Raw genomic sequence first — 17024 nt, 5'->3', positions numbered from 1 at the left:
CATGGGTCTCATTATCTGCTCGATGCTATGATCTGAGTTGTTGCAATGTTTTCACAGAAAAGGACTATTGCAGTAAAAGTCTTTGAAATGTATTTGTTCCATTTATTAACAGCTATTGACTCATGACATTAATTACCACTATTGATGTGGCATAAATGTTTAGTGTAAAGACTCTCATGGGACAATATTAGTTCAGCATTTGTACATACACTTCTGTGTCAGAAGATCTGGGTTCAAGCCCCAGTTAAACATAGTATCTATGTTGACCATAAAGTAATTTCAATTCAAAGCTTTTCCTAAGAGAGTGATGCACTGTTGACAGCTCAATCCTTGGTTTAGATATTTGGCCATGTGACATGAGATCTAAAAGAATCCCTTAAGATATCAATGACTAATATTTATACCTTGCCTTTAATGGTGGAGCAATTAAAATTCAGGAGACTAGATTTAGAGCAGCACAGATATGAGTCTTGATTTGGAAAAGATTAGAGATATGTAGGAATGATACCATGGAGCAATTTGAAAACAATAGTTTTAAAGTCAAGCCATTGCTGAAAAGGGTGTCAGCGTGGATCACTGAGCACAAGGATTATAGGCAGACATGACTTTGTGCAAGTTAAGTCATGGGCAACAGAGTTTTAAATAATGCCAAATTTATGGAACGTACAAGAGCCAGACAGAATTGAGTTGGAATAGTCAAGTCCAGAGGTAACAAAAACATGAATAGAGTTTCAATGGTGGATTAGCAGAGACAGGCAACAGGCACATGATGCTCAAATAAAACAACTGCAAATGCTGAAATCTGAAACAAAAACAAATGGATGGAGAAACTCAGCAGATGTGGCAGCACGGTCACAGGACGCAATTCATTAACTCTGCTTTCTATCTACACGCTGCCAGACTGGACTTTCTCCAGCAATTTTTCTTTTTGAGGCACATTATGTTGGAAGTAGCCATATTAGTAGTGGTATAAATGCGGTCTGAAGCTCATCCATAGGTCAAATGTGAACAGAGGTTGACAACAGACTACTCCGTTTAGAAGAAGAGTCACTGTCCTGAAACATTAACTCTCCTTTCTCACCACAGATGCTGTCAGACCTACTGAGTTTCTCCAGCAATTTCTGTTTTTGCTACTTTAATGTGGGACTGTGGTCAGGGAGAGGGATGGAGTTTGGAGTGGGGATCAAAGTCAATAGCTTCAGTTTTCTCACTATTTAATTGGAAGAAATTTGATCTTGTCCTGTACTGGATGTTGGATGTCATTCTTCAGCAGCAGTGGAGAAGTCAAGAGATGTGATTGGTAAAGTAAAGTGGAATTTCAGTATTGTATCTGGGAAAACTAATTCTGCCATTTGGATGGTGTCACCAAACGAGCAGCTCATATTTGAAACAAACCCAAGGATAGATCACTGCCCGAGCAGGAAGAAAAGTAATTTACTCTGTAGGAAGGCTGAATTAGTTAAGGAAGTTGTCAAAAAAGGTCAGATCTGTTGGACTGTTTTTTTTTCTTTTTGAACTTTATTGAGAATTGAGTGACAACATCAAATGGTTTATCAGTACCTGTACTGCTGGTGTGGGTTGTCAAGAAACCTCTGGCAACAAACTGTTTGAAAACTAACACTTTCCTCCTCTTTTTTTCTCACTTTGACAGCGTGGTCTGCTAGAGGTGTTGTACGATATCTTCCGTCTCCCTATCCCTGTGACAACGCAGGACTTTTCTGAAGCTCTGTTCAGTGTAGGTGGGTGAATATTCTCATTGTCGCATGATCAACACACTTGAAATGAGGTGCTCTGATCAGCTGAGTGTACTCCTTAGTTAGTGAACATTTCTTCTGTTGCTTCTTTTGTGCTCATAACAAAATGAAAGTTTTTCCTAATTGGTCACAGACAAAATACCCAAGTTTCTAAATCGCTGTGACCCATCCAAGTGCATGTTGAAAACTGTTTTCGAGCATATAGGATTCTCTGCCTGTTGGTACATACCGTAATGTGTCATTCACTTGTTCGTCTCTGGAAGCCTTTTATTGAAGTCCTGCATTTGGCAGATACGCTATAAATTAAACAATGCGAGTTCAGAGATTGGACTTTTTTTTGTGATTTAGATACTCTGCTACATTAAATAAATGCCAGTTGCTTCTAATAGTGGAAGAGCTTCCCTGTGCCATTTTCAGTGATACTTAGATAGTAAGAAAGCTCACAGAGGTGTTTATTCAAAAGCATTGCCTCTTACTAAAGCAGGTTAGGAGTTACTGTTTCACAAGATTGTAAATCAGTGACCAGTCCCACAGAGTAAAACAACTTAGGTTCATGTTGAAAATCAATTTCCTGGCCTTTACTTTCCGTTCACAGTTAGGTGATAATTCCCAGTCAACATTTTATTCTCTCAGGCATTTGTAGTCAGCTACATACTGTGGAACTGATATCACATCACACTAAGCCTAATAGGTATTGCAAAGCACAAACAAAGTACAGCACAGGAACAGGCCATTCAGTGCACCAAGACTGTGCTCACACATACCTTTCTAAACTAAAAGCCTATTGCCTCTACCCTGTCCATATCTCTACATTCTCTGCCTATTCATATATCAGTCAAGATGCCTTGTAAATATTTGTCTTGTATCTGCCTCTATCACCACCTCTGGTAGCACATTCTAGGGACTGAGCATCCTCTTTTTTAAAAAAAAAAGCTCGCCTCTCACATCTCCTTTAAATTTATCCCTTTTTACCTTAAACCTGTGTCCCCTAGTAATTGACATTTCTACACTGTGGAGAAAAACTCCAACTATCCATTCTATCTGTGCCTCTAATAATTTAGTAAACTTCTATCAGTTTTTGATGTTTGAGTGAAAACAAACCAAGTTTGTCTAATCTCTTCTCATAGCTAATACCCTCCAGACTACACAACACCCTGGTAAACCATCTCCAAAACCTCCACACCATTGTTGTAGTGTGGTGACAAGGCTGTACATAACATTCCAAATGTGGCCAAAGTGAGGTTCTATACAGCTGCAACATGATCTGCCAAGTTTTGTACTCTACCCTAACAAATGAAGTGCAATATGTGGCCTTGACCACCTTATCCACTTGTGTTGCTACTATGAGGGAACTGTGGACCTGTATGCCTGGATCCCTTTATGTTGATGTTACTGTACATTTTCCTCTTGCATTAGACTTCCAAAATGCTTCACCTCCCATTTGTCTGGATTACAGCCTTCATCCTTCCACTCCTACGCTTTGTCTTCTATGACTAAGACAATTCTGTATCCATCTTATCTACTCATCACAGTTTACATGTGACTTCACATTTTGTCTCAGGATGTCATGTGTACAACCGCTGCAGCTGTGCCTTCATCAGTCATCAGGTTTCTGCTCCTGTTGGACCACAGCAAGCCATTGCCTTTTTTAAAATACTAGCTCTGTAATTTTCTTTTTATATGTATTTCTGTGATGTGGGCGTTGCTGGCTGGCCAGTATTTATTGACTATGCCTAGTTGCCCCTTGAGAAGGGGGTGGTGAGTTGTCGTCTTGAACTGTTGCACTTCACCTGCTCTGGGTTGTCCCTCAATGCTCTTAAGGAGGGAATTAGAGGATTTTGACTCAGCAACAGTGAAGGAATGCCAATATATTTCCAAATCAGGATGGTGAGTGGCTTGGAGGGGAGCTTGAATGTGGTGGTGTTCCCATGTATCTGCTGCCTTTGTTTCTCTAGATGGAAATAGTGGTGGGTTTAGAAGGTGCTGTCTGAGGATCTTTGGTGAATTTCTTCAGTGTATCTTGTAGACAGTACACACTGCTGGTACAGAGAGTCAGCTTATGGCTGCGGTGCCAATCAAGCAGGCTGCTTTCTCTTGGATGGAGTCAAGGGTTCTTGAGAGTTGGTGCTGCAACCATCCAAGCAAGGGGGTAGTATTCCATCGTGCTCCTGATTTGCATCTTGTAGATGGTTGACAGGCTTTGTGGAGTCAGGAAGTGAGTTGCCTACTGCTGTATTTCTAGCCTCTGACATGCTCTTGCAGCGGCTGTGTTTATGGAGGATTTAGTGATGGTAACACTGTCAAGGAGCAGTGTTAGATTGTCTCTTACTGGTGATGGTCATACCCTGGCATTTGTGTGGCATGAATGTTAATTTTCACTTCTCAGCCAAAGCTTGGATATTGTCCAGATCTTGTTGCATTTGAACATGGACTGCTTCATTATCTGATGAGTTGCAAATGTTGCTGAACATGGTGTAATCACCAGTGAACGTCGCCACTTCTGACCTTATGATGGAGGGAAGTCATTGATGAAGCAGCTGAAGATGGTTGGGCCAAGGACACTGTCCTGTGGAACTCCTGCAGAAACATCCTAGAGCTGACATGACTGACTTCTAACAATCATGACCACCTTCCTATGTGTCAGGTATGACTCTAACCACTGGAGCGTTTGCCCCCTCATACCCATTGACTGCAGTTTTGCTAGGCCTCCATGCTGCCACACATGGTTAAATGCAACCTTGATGTCAAAGGCTATCACTGTCACCTCCCCTCTGAAATTCAGCTCGTTTATCATAGAATCATAGAGATGACAGCATGGAAACAGACCCTTCGATCCAACCCGTCCATGCCGACCAGATAGCTCAACCCAATCTAGTCCCACCTGCCAGCACCAGCCCATATCCCTCCAAACCCTTCCTATTCACATACCAATCCAGATGCCTTTTAAGTGTTGCAATTGTACTAGCCTCTACCATTTCCTCTGGCAGCTCATTCCATACATGTACCACCCTCTGTGTGAAAGAGTTGCCCTTTAGATCTCTTTTATATCTTTCTCCTCTCACCCTAAACCTATGCCCTCTAGTTTTGGACTCCCCCACCCAGGGAAAAGACTTTGTCTATTTATCTTATTCATGCCCCTTATAAATCTCAATAAGGTCACCCCTCAACCTCTGACGCTCCAGGGAAAACAGCCCCATCCTGTTCAGCCTCTCCCTGTAGCTCAAATCCTTCAACCCTGGCAACATCCTTTTAAATCTTTTTTGAACTCTTTCAAGTTTCACAACATCTTTCTGATGGGAAGGAGACCAGAATTGCACACAATTCCAACAGTGGCCTAACCTATGTCCGATACAGCTGCAACATGACCTCCCAACTCCTGTACTCAATACTCTGACCAATAAAGTAAATAATACCAAACTCCGCTTTCACTATCCTATCTATCTATGACTCCATTTTTAAGGAGCTATGAACCTGCACTCCAAGGTCTCTGTTCAGCAATACTCCCTAGGACCTTACTATTATGTGTATAAGACCTGCTAAGATTTGCTTTCCCAAAATGCAGTCCATGTTTGAACCAAGGCTGTAATGAGATCAGGAGCTCAGTGACCCTGGCAGAACCCAAACTGGACATCACTGAGCAGGTTATTGCTGAGCAGGTGCTGCTTGATAGCAATGTGGATGACACCTTTCATCACATTACTGATGATCAAAAGTAGACTGGTGCAGTAATTGGCTGGGTTGGATTTGTCCTACTTTTTATGTACAGGACCTACCTGGGCAATTTTCCATATTGTTGGGTAAATGTCCTTGTAACTGTATTTGAACAGCTTGTTTAGGGGACCGGCAAATTTTGAAGCACAAGCCTTCAGTATAATTGCCAAATGTTGTCAGGTCGCTTTGCAGTATCCAGTGTCTCCAACAATTTCTTGATATCATGTGGAGTGAATTGAATTGGCTGAAGACTGGTATCTGTAATGCTGGGGACCACTGGAGGTAGCTGATTTGGATCATCCACTCAGCACTTCTGGGTGAAGATTGATACAAAGGTTTCAGCCTTACCTTTTGCATTGATATGCTGGACTCTTCCCTCGTTGAGAGTGGGGATTTTGTGGAACTGCAGAGAACAATACAACACAGGAACAGGCTGTTCGGCCCTCCAAGCCTGCGCCAACACATTTTGCCCTTCCATACTAAAACTGTCTTCACTTACAAGATCTGTATCCCTCTATTCCCTTCCTATTCATGTATTTGTCCAGGTGCTTCTTGAATGCTGCTATTGTATCTGCTTCTACGAACACCGCTGGCAATGCATTGCAGACATTTACCATCCTTTGTGTGAAAAACTTGCCTCACGCATCTCTGTTAAGCTCCCTCCCTCCCACCCTTTCCATCTTGAACCTGTGTCCCCTAGTAATTGACCCCTCCACCCTGGGAAAACAAGACTTATACTTTCCACTCTATCCATGTCATTCACCATTTTATAAACAGTTCATTCCCACAACCTCCTGTGTTCTGGTGAAAACAAACGCAGTCTATCCAACCTTTCTCCATAGCTAAAATCCTCCATACCAGGCAACGTCCTGGTAAACCTATTCTGTATGCTCTCCAAAGCATTCACATCCTCCTGGTAGTGTGGTGACCAGGACTGTGTGCACTATTCCAAATGTGGCCTAACTAAAGTTCTATAAAACTACTCCTATGAGTTGCTTAAACGCCCACCATCATTCGGACTGAATGTGGTAACACAGAGGACCTTAGATCTGATCCGTTGGTTATGGGATCGCTTAGCTATGTTTATCACTTGCCGCTTATGCTTGTTTGCCATGCAAGTAGTCCTGTTTTATGGCATCATGAGGTTGACATCTCATCTTAGGCATGCCCTCCTGCAGTCTCCATTGGACAGGGTTGATCCCCAGCTTGATGGGTAACGGTTGAGTTAGGGATATGCTGGGTCATGAGGTTACAGATTGTGCTGGAGTACAATTCTGCTTTTGATTGTGGGATACTGTTGATGGTACACAGTGCCTCATCAATGCCCAGTCTTGAGTTGCTAAATCTGTTTGAAGTCTGTCCCATTTAGCACGGTGATTAGTGCCACACAACACGATGGAGAGTATTCTCAATGTGAAGGTGGCACTTGATCTCCACAAGCACTGTGCGATGGCTGCTGTTACCTATACTGTTATTGACAGATGCATTTAAATTTGTTGATGAGACTATTAAATGACTGAATCAACAAATTTTACATCTGGGCTACCAGTCTGGTGTTATATAGCTAATCTACTGCCCCCTGTTTTTACAACTTCTATATTTCACATGGCCTTGGTTTTTACAGATCAGTTTACAAACAGATAATGTCACCTCAGCTGATTTGCCACTAAGGATGGTCTCAGTATCTTGAGGTAGACGGGGAGAAATGTATCAGCTAGATCGCTACTTCTGGTTACTATTCATTAACCCCTGGTGATACATTGGGGTAAAGTGACTGAGGAAGATAATTTTAAAATAAACTTAAAAATCATACAAAATCAGGTTATGGTCCAACATGTTTATTTGGAAGCAGTAGCTTTTTGAAGTGCTGCTTCAATCACCTGATGAAGAAGCAGTGCTTCGAAAGCTAGTCCCTCCAAATAAAGCTATTTGATTATAACCTGGTTTGCTGTCATTTTTAACTTTGTCCACCCCAGACCAACACTGGCTCCTCCAAATCATGGCTACCATCCTGGACACATTTAAAATAAATGAAATTCTGGTTGCAGAGTTTGAAGGATATTCAAAATGCCCCTCTCTCTGTTAAGGCACCATTATCCTGGTGACATTTGTATTCCTTCAGTATAGTGAAATCCTGCTAAAGAACATACAAATGTTGGGATATCATATAGTTTAATCCATTACTTCCCCACTGCTACCCTCTGCTGGAGGGCTGCATCTCCTGCACTTAACAGTGAGGATCTGAACTCCAATTAACAAACCTGAGTGAAAGGTCAAAACTCTCAATGCATGACAGCAGCATTATTTACTAAAATAGAGGGCAAGCTAAATTTAAGAAGTAACAAATGACCATGATCAGTCTTGGATTTTGAAGCCGACAGCTTATAAATGAAGAAAAACTACAGAGGTCATAGAATGGTATAGCACAGAAGGAATTCATTTGGCCTGTCACATATGTGCTGACTCTGGTTAAACTTTCCAGTTAGTCCCCCTCCCCTGCTTTATAAAAGTTCAGCATAATTTCCTGAGCTTTAGTACTTTGTACCTGTAATAGCAAAAATAATAGTTAATAGCCTTTTCAACTTTCAAGAGTTATGAATGTATACCCAAATGTCTATTCCTGCTCCCCCTTTAACATACTATCCAATAGCCTGCCTTTGTGTTTCTCAATAGAATATGGTGCGTGATACTTCTGTCTGTTTCATCAGTCCCTCAATATCATCCTGAAAAGCGTTAATATTGACAATGATTTCTGCAATCCTGAGTTTCTTTTGGCTTGTTAACTGAAATTATTCCCTGTAATACCCAAGTACTAGCTGCATAGACAATGTAAAATGTATACCTGTTGGGCTGAATGTAACCTTCTCATTACCTCATTTCTTACATTATATTCTGCACTTTCTATCCCCTCTCAACCTGACAGATCCCAGCAGATTCCAGGACTCGTGGCGTCTTTCAGATGGATTTGTAGCAGCTGAAGCTAAAACCATTCTCCCACATCGAGCGCGATCCAGGTATGTGACTCCTTATTACATGCAGTTATTGGATTTACTTGACTAAGGCTGGGGACTGCAACCTATGAATTTGCAAAGTATCACCTTTATTTAAGCCTTGAATATCAATGCACTTGAAGACAATTTATTCTGTGTGAGGCACCATGAGATTTTGTGATTCAAGTGCCATTTTGATAAGGCTTTTACTTTATGACTGAGTTTTACTTCTGTGCCTTCACTAATGTCATGTAAACAGCACGACTCTTCTTCCAGAGATAACAATCTTTTCAGTGGCTTCCCATCAGCGCATGTGAAGTTCTTTCAACTCTTTCATGTTGAAACGTAATCTGGTGTGTTTAACATGTGAAGAGGTTAGTGGTCCCAGTAATGATTATATAGGTGATGGGACAGAAGCTATACAGGTTTGGATATTCTTGAAGCTCTATGAAATGTAATTTTATTGTTACTCAACAGACTGCCTAGAACGCTGAGGGATTAGATGATCACAAGTGAAATGGTCTTGTGCTAGTCTGCTTTTTTTCTATTTTGATTCTTTATTCATTTGTGGGTATCACTAGATAAGCCAACCTTTAATGCCCAGAAGGTAGTTAAGAGTTAACCACATTGCTGCAAGTTATCAATGGCATTCCTTTTCCTAAAGAACATCATTCATCCAGAAGGATTGACAGTCAATAGTGGTTACAAATGTTGCAATTTGCAAAGAATAGCAAATGTTGTCCTCTTGTTCAAGGAAGGCAGTAGAGACGGCAATGGTAATTGTAGACCAGTGAGCCTTACGTTGGTTGTCGGTAAAGTGTTGGAAAAGGTTATAAGAGATAGGATTTATAATCCTCTGGGAAGGAGCAAGTTCATTAGGGATAGTCAACATGGTTTTGTGAAGGAGGTAAAAACAATGACTGCAGATGCTGGAAACCAGATTCTGGATCAGTGGTGCTGGAAGAGCACAGCAGTTCAGGCAGCATATGACGAGCAGCAAAATCGACGTTTCGGGCAAAAGCCCTTCATCAGGAATAAAGGCAGAGAGCCTGAAGCGTGGAGAGATAAGCTAGAGGAGGGTGGGGGTGGGGAGAAAGTAGCATAGAGTACAATAGGTGAGTGGGGGAGGAATGAAGGTAATAGGTCAGGGAGGAGAGGGTGGAGTGGATAGGTGGAAAAGGAGCTAGGCAGGTCGGACAAGTCAGGACAGGTCAAGGGGACAGTGCGGGCTGGAAGTTTGAAACTAGGATGAGGTGGGGGAAGGGGAAATGAGGAAGCTGTTGAAGTCCACATTGATGCCCTGAGGTTTGAAGTGTTCTGAGGCAGAAGATGAGGCGTTCTTCCTCCAGGCGTCTGGTGGTGAGGGAGCGGCGGTGAAGGAGGCCCAGGACCTCCATGTCCTCGGCAGAGTGGGAGGGGGAGTTGAAATGTTGGGCCGGTTTGGTTGATTGGTGCGGGTGTCTCGGAGATGTTCCCTAAAGCGCTCTGCTAGGAGGTGCCCAGTCTCCCCAATGTAGAGGAGACCGCATCGGGAGCAACGGATACAATAAATGATATTAGTGGATGTGCAGGTAAAACTTTGATGGATGTGGAAGGCTCCTTTAGGGCCTTGGATAGAGGTGAGGGAGGAGGTGTGGGCACTGGTTTTACAGTTCCTGCGGTGGCAGGGGAAAGTGCCAGGATGGGAGGGTGGGTCGTAGGGGGGCGTGGACCTGACCAGGTAGTCACGGAGGGAACGGTCTTTGCGGAAGACAGAAAGGGTTGGGGAGGGAAATATATCCCTGGTGGTGGGGTCTTTTTGGAGATGGCGGAAATGTCGGCGGATGATTTGGTTTATGCGGAGGTTTGTAGGGTGGAAGGTGAGCACCAGGGGCGTTCTGTCCTTGTTACGGTTGGAGGGGTGGGGTCTGAGGGCGGAGGTGCGGGATGTGGACGAGATGCGTTGGAGGGCATCTTTAACCACGTGAGAAGGGAAATTGCGGTCTCTAAAGAAGGAGGCCATCTGGTGTGTTCTATGGTGGAACTGGTCCTCCTGGGAGCAGATACGGCGGAGGTGGAGGAATTGGGAATACGGGATGGCATTTTTGCAAGACATAGGGTGGGAAGAGGTGTAATCCAGGTAGCTGTGGGAGTCGGTGGGTTTGTAAAAAATGTCAGTGTCAAGTCGGTCGTCACTAATGGAGATGGAGAGGTCCAGGAAGGGGAGGGAGGTGTCAGAGATGGTCCAGGTAAATTTAAGGTCAGGGTGGAATGTGTTGGTGAAGTTGATGAATTGCTCAACCTCCTCGCGGGAGCACGAGGTGGCGCCAATGCATTCATCAATGTAGCGGAGGAAGAGGTGGGGAGTGGTACCAGTGTAATTACGGAAGATCAACTGCTCTACGTAGCCAACAAAGAGACAGGCATAGCTGGGGCCCATACGTGTGCCCATGGCTACCCCTTTGGTCTGGAGGAAGTGGGAGGATTCAAAGGAGAAATTGTTAAGGGTGAGGACCAGTTCGGCCAAACGAATGAGAATGTCGGTGGAAGGGTACTGTTGGGGACATCTGGAGAAGAAAAAACGGAGGGCTTGGAGGCCCTGGTCATGGCGGATGGAGGTGTAGAAGGATTGGATATCCATGGTGAAGATGAGGCGTTGGGGACCGGGGAAACGGAAGTCTTGGAGGAGGTGGAGGGCGTGGGTGGTGTGTCGAACGTATGTGGGGAGTTCCTGGACTAGGGGGGATAGGACAGTGTCGAGGTAGGTAGAGATGAGTTCAGTGGGGCAGGAGCATACTGAGACAATGGGTCGGCCAGGGTGGTCAGGCTTGTGGATCTTGGGAAGGAGGTAGAACCGGGCAGTGCAGGGTTCCCGGACTGAGGTTGGAAGCTGTGGGTGGGAGATCTCCTGAGGTGATGAGGTTCTGTACGGTCTGGGAGATGATGGTTTGATGATGGAGTGAGGGGTCATGGTCAAGTGGGCAGTAGGAAGAGGTGTCCTCGAGTTGGCGTTTGGCTTCAGCGGTGTAGAGGTCAGTGCGCCAGACTACCACTGCACTCCCTTTATCCGCTGGCTTAATGGTGAGGTTGGGATTAGAGCAGAGGGATTGGAGGGCTGCGCGTTGTGAGGGTGAGAGGTTGGAGTGGGGGAGGGGGGTCGACAGGTTGAGGCAGTTAATATCCCGGCGGCAGTTGGAAATGAAGAGGTCGAGGGCAGGTAATAGGCCAGCGTGGGGTGTCCAGGTGGATGCAGTGTGTTGGAGGTGGGCGAAGGGGTCCTCGGAAGGTGGGCGGGAGTCCTGATTGTGAAAGTAAGCTCGGAGGCGGAGGCGACGGAAGAATTGTTCGATGTCACGGCGTGTATTAAATTCATTGATGCGTGGACGTAGGGGGATGAATGTGAGTTCTTTGCTGAGGACTAATCGTTCGTCCTCAGTGAGTGGGAGGTCTGGAGGGATGGTGAAAACTCGGCAGGGCTGGGAGCTGGGAGCTGGTGTGGGTGTGGAGCTGGGAGTGGGGTCGGAGCCAGTACCTGGAGTGGGTGTGATGGGGGGAATGGGGGTGGAGGCATGAGCAGGGGTAGTGTTCCGTTCTGGGGGTGGGGATAGTGACAGTGGGGTCTGTGGGGGGCGTGTCAGCAGAATGCAGGTGAGTGGCGCTGGTGGGGTCGGAAGTGGTGGCAGACACGGCAGTAGGGGTGGCAGAAGTCACTGAGCATGTGGCATCGGCAATGATGTGAGGGTTAGGTCGTGCCTCACAAACCTTATTGAGTTCTTTGAGGAGGTGACCCAACAAGTGGATGAGGGTAAAGCAGTTGATGTGGTATTAATGGATTTCAGTAAAGCATTTGATAAGGCTCCCCAAGGTAGGCTATTCCACAAAATACAGAGGCTTGGATTTAGGGTGATTTTGCCGTTTGGATCAGAAATTGGCGAGTTGTAAGAAGACAGACTGTGGGTAATGATGGGAAATGTTCATCCTGGAGTTCAGTTACTAATGGTGTATCACAACAATCTATTTTGGAGCCACTGTTGATTGTCATTTTTATAAATGACCTGAGTGAGGGCATAGAAGGATGGGTTAGTAAATTTGTGGATGTCACTAAAGTCGGTGGAGTTGTGGACAGTGCGGAAGGGTGTTGCAGGTTACAGAGAGACATAGATAAGCTGCAGAGCTGGGCTGAGAGGTGGCAAATGGAGTTTAATGTGGAAAATTGAGAGGTGATTCACTTTGGAAGGAGCAACAGGAATAGAGAGTACTGGGCTAATGATAAGATTCTTGGTAGTGTTGATGAGCAGAGAGATCTGTGTCCACGTACATAGATCCCTGAAAGTTGCCACCATGGTGGTCATAAAGTGCTTTGAAAGGCTGGTCATGGCATTAATCAACTCCAGCCTCCCCACTCCTGTTGACCCACTCCAATTTGCCTATCGGACTAACAGATCCATGTCAGGTGCCATATCACTTGCCCTCGCGTCTACGTAGAATATCTTGACACCAAGAACAGCTACATAAGAATCCTACTCATTGACTACAGTTCAGCCTTCAACACCATTATCCCATCAAGACTGACTGATTGCTAAACTTAGTGATCTCAGACTAAGCCCCGTTCTCTGCAACCGGACCCTCAGTTTTCTAACCCACAGGCCACAATCAGTGAAGATTGGGGACAATATTTCATCCTCAACCTATGCCCTCTAGTTTTGGACTTCCTACCCCAGGGAAAATGCCTTGTCTATTCACCCTATCCATGCCCCTCATGATTTTATAAACCTCTATAAGGTCACCCCTCAGCCTCTGATGCTCCAGGAAAAATAGCCTCAGCCTATTCAGCCTCTCCCTATAGTTCAAGCCTCCAACCCTGGTAACATCCTTGTAAATCTTTTCTAAACCTTTCAAGTTTCACAGCATCCTTCCTATAACAGGGAGACCAGAATGGCATGCAGTATTCCAAAAATGGCCTAACCAATATCTTGTATAGCTGCAACATGACATCCCAACTCCTATATTCACTGCACTGACCAATAAAGGCAAGTGTACCAAATGCTCAGCAGCATATATAATCCTGTAGATTCACATTTTGTATAATGTGTCTGTGGGGCATGCAGGGCAAAGTAACAATAAGTCATCCTATGAGATGATGTATAGTGCATGTCTCCTTTTTTTTTGAGATGTCAAGTTTTGAGGTGAGGCAGGAGCACTCAAATTATAAATCAGGATTGTTTGTAATTTTAATTCACTTAGTGATGTGTTTATGAATCATCTTTTACAGACCTGACTTGATGGATAACTATTTGGCACTTGTGCTATCTGCATTCATCAACAATGGACTACTGGAGGTAACAATTATCTTAGCAAAAATGTTTATTTTTGACATGGATATCTGACACTACAAGATCCCTGGTACATCGAAGTCCCTTCCATTGACGTATTGTAACTATTATAGATCTCTCAGAATTGCAGAGAATAATGAGAATGAATGATCATTTGAGCTACATGACTCCTTTACAGTAGAATGGAACTTGGGAGTGATTAAAAGGCTGAAAACTACTCTTGAAGGGTTTTGGTGATTTATATACAGCACAATATATATCACAGTGTGTGTTACAGAAGAGAATTTGTGTGATGTATATGTAATGTTACAATCTCAGCTGATGTTATTACAGGATAAATCAAATCCCAAGCTGAAAACTGGCTTGATGGATCTTTTTGTTTTACTGAAGTGGTCTTTCATAAAAATACAAGAATGCAGCACAACATGTAATTTTTGACAATCAAAACATAAATTTATTGCACAAAAGAATTTTTTTTAAAAATTTGCCTAAAACCCAAGTTCAAAGATTTCAAATCTCTCAGTAAATTAGAATTTCATTAATCCCAACAGCACTTCTTTATAATACTCACACCAAAGAGAATTCCTTCTTCACTGCTAAATTTAACTGTGGCTTCAATTCCTCCTCTTGAGAATCTGATAGCCCCTTCCTTGAATCTTTGTACAACAAACTGAGATTTTCTCAGGACCAAATAATCCTTTCAAGATTTTAACTAAACACTTATGGTTTGGAATTTTGAAAATCAGCTTTAACAGTTCTAATTATCTCCCTTTCTCAGGAGCAACTGTTTGCTTCAGGTAATACTTTGCCTAACTGCCAAACTGAAATCCAAAAGAAAGCTAAACCTCTGACCTTCTAAACTGAAAGCCTAATGCCCACCTGATACTTTGTTCACTCATTAAAAACTCTACTAATGGAAAATAAATTCCCATTAGCTTCCATAAACCATCTAAGACCTTTAAGAAATAAATCACCATGACTACAAATATACAAACAACATAATCATTAAACCCCTTCAGATTCACAGACCAAAACCCATGTGCTACTGGCTCAAAACAAAATTTTTTAAATATTTAATTTTAATTGCTCATGAAATGTGGATGTTGTTAGTTCGGCTACAATTTATTGCCCATCCCAGTTGCCCAGAAAGCAGTTAAGAGTCAATAATATTGCTGTAGGTCTGTTGTGATATGTAGATTAGGCCAAGTAAGAGTGGCAGATACCTTTCCATAAAGGATATTAATGAAAAGACAACTTTTAGAACAATTGACACCGGTTGCATTGTCACCATTAAGGTGACTTCTATTTCCAGATTTTATTGAATTCAAATTCCAGTATCTGTCATCATTATAGAATCCATTCAATATGGAAGCAGGCCATTTGGTCCATTGAGTCCACACCAACAATCCGAAAAAAATCCCACCCAGACCTATCCCTGTAACCCTGCATATTCCAGGGCCAATCCACCTAGCCTGCACATCCCTGGATACTATGGGCAATTTAGCATGGCTAATCCACTTAATCTGCACATATTTGAACTGTGGGAGGATGCTGGAGCACCTGGAGGCAATCCACGCTGACATGGGAGAATGTACAAACTCCACACAGTCGCCTGAAGTTGGAATCGAACCCAGGCCCCGGTACTGTGAGGCAGCAGTGCTAATCTTTGAGCCTCCTTGCCGTCATAGTGTGATTCAATCCTCTCCCCAGAGCATCAGCCTAAAGTTTGGGATTGCTCGTCTGGTGACAAGCACTATGTAACTATATAGATAAATCGCAATCCTTGTGTCGCAATAGATGAAGAAGTATTTGCATTTATATAGGATATTTATGCCCAATGAAATGTTTTTGAAATGTAGTCACTTGCAATGCAGAAAATAGAACAGCCAGTTGCATAAACCAAACTCTCTCTTCAGCAACAATGATCAGGTAATTTGTTTCATGATTTTAATTTAGGGGTAAAGATTGACCCAGAGCACTGAGGATAACCCCCCTGCTTTTCAGAATAATAGGATCTGTCCAGCTGACAGACTAGACAGTCCTCCGTTTTATATTGCATTCTAGAACATCTCACCTCTGACAGTGTAACACTCAGTCTATGTTGCTGTGCAGCAACCACTTAGATTTTTCTGCTCATGCCTAGAGTGATATTTGAACCTGCAACCATCTGGATGAAGGTATAGTGCCACCAAATAAGTTATAAGCAGAATATTTTATTGTGTTCTGTTCAGCATTGTGAGCACTTTGGAGTGAATTGCAAAGGGTTTCGGTAGTTTGAAAAGAGAAAAACACATTTGTGAATGAGTTCAGACTGAAAACCAGTTACAAATCTGGATTGAGCTCACCTTAAGCACAAGTAGTATATTTGAAGCATTATGACTAGATTTGGTGTTTAAATTGTAACTAATTGTTGATCTGTGCTGTTCGTTTGCTGTTAATACGCAGGAAACTTAGCAATAACAAATAGCGCACCCCATGCTACTGGATAGCCAACAATATTGTGTTGATGTTAAATTACATTAGTCAATTAATGTGTCCCAAGTACTAGGTGCACTTTGGTACAGAGGGAGATTTTTTTTTCTATTAAGCTGGAGCTTTGTAAGTGAACATTGTGCTTGGGCTGCAGTAAGGTAACTGCGCATTCTTGTTTTTGTTTTGATTTTTCACCATTGTAATTCATCCTGTCTCTTTCCTTAGAGTCTGGTTGATGTGCTAACAAGCAGCAATGGTAATGTTTCTGTGCGGGCTACCATCCTGCTAGGCGAGCTCTTGCACATGGTAAGCGTGAAATTGAGTTGATTCTATCTCTGTATTCCTAACATTGGTCTCTAATAAACAGCTTGGCACACTCTTTCTGGTCTTGTAAAATGTCCTGCAATTAGGCAGGCACTTAGCTCCCTAGTCCTGATTACAATGGGCAATAGCATCTGGTTGCTAGACACAGATAAAAATCTTTAGAATATGACAGAAGCACCTTGGTTTTTATGGGGTCTGAATGTGATGTTGTGCTTTCCAGAAGTTATTGTAGCCAGGAGAAACATCTGTTTTTATTTTAATACAGGCAAATACTATCCTGCCGTACGCCTACAGCCACCACTTGCACTGTTTACCAACCCTCATGAACATGGCAGCTTCCTTCGATATCTCTCAGGAAAAACGATTGTAAGTATTATATTTTCCCCATCCACACCAGGCAGTGCAGTATGCATCTCATGATTCAAGGAAGTTGATGCAAAAAAAATCCATTGGTGCAATTA

General features: G+C 43.2%; 1 protein-coding gene across 2 annotated transcripts in view; it reads left to right on the top strand.

Moving 5' to 3' along the window:
• rictora (RPTOR independent companion of MTOR, complex 2 a) overlaps nt 1–17024 on the top strand; it is a 239055-nt gene that overhangs the window by 145364 nt on the left and 76667 nt on the right. For both annotated transcript variants that reach the window (XM_043703095.2, XM_043703086.2), the window contains exons 12-16: nt 1652–1739; nt 8389–8479; nt 13707–13773; nt 16465–16545; nt 16829–16929. In XM_043703095.2, coding sequence (XP_043559030.1) covers nt 1652–1739; nt 8389–8479; nt 13707–13773; nt 16465–16545; nt 16829–16929 — 428 coding nt within the window. The remainder of the gene's footprint in view (nt 1–1651; nt 1740–8388; nt 8480–13706; nt 13774–16464; nt 16546–16828; nt 16930–17024) is intronic.

Source organism: Chiloscyllium plagiosum, unplaced genomic scaffold, assembly GCF_037043375.1.
Source record: "Chiloscyllium plagiosum isolate Xiang-an unplaced genomic scaffold, Cpla_swu_hap1 HiC_scaffold_2, whole genome shotgun sequence".
NCBI lineage: Eukaryota > Metazoa > Chordata > Chondrichthyes > Orectolobiformes > Hemiscylliidae > Chiloscyllium > Chiloscyllium plagiosum.
Note: the sequence above shows the minus strand (reverse complement) of the source record. Positions and strands in the feature narration are given on the sequence as shown.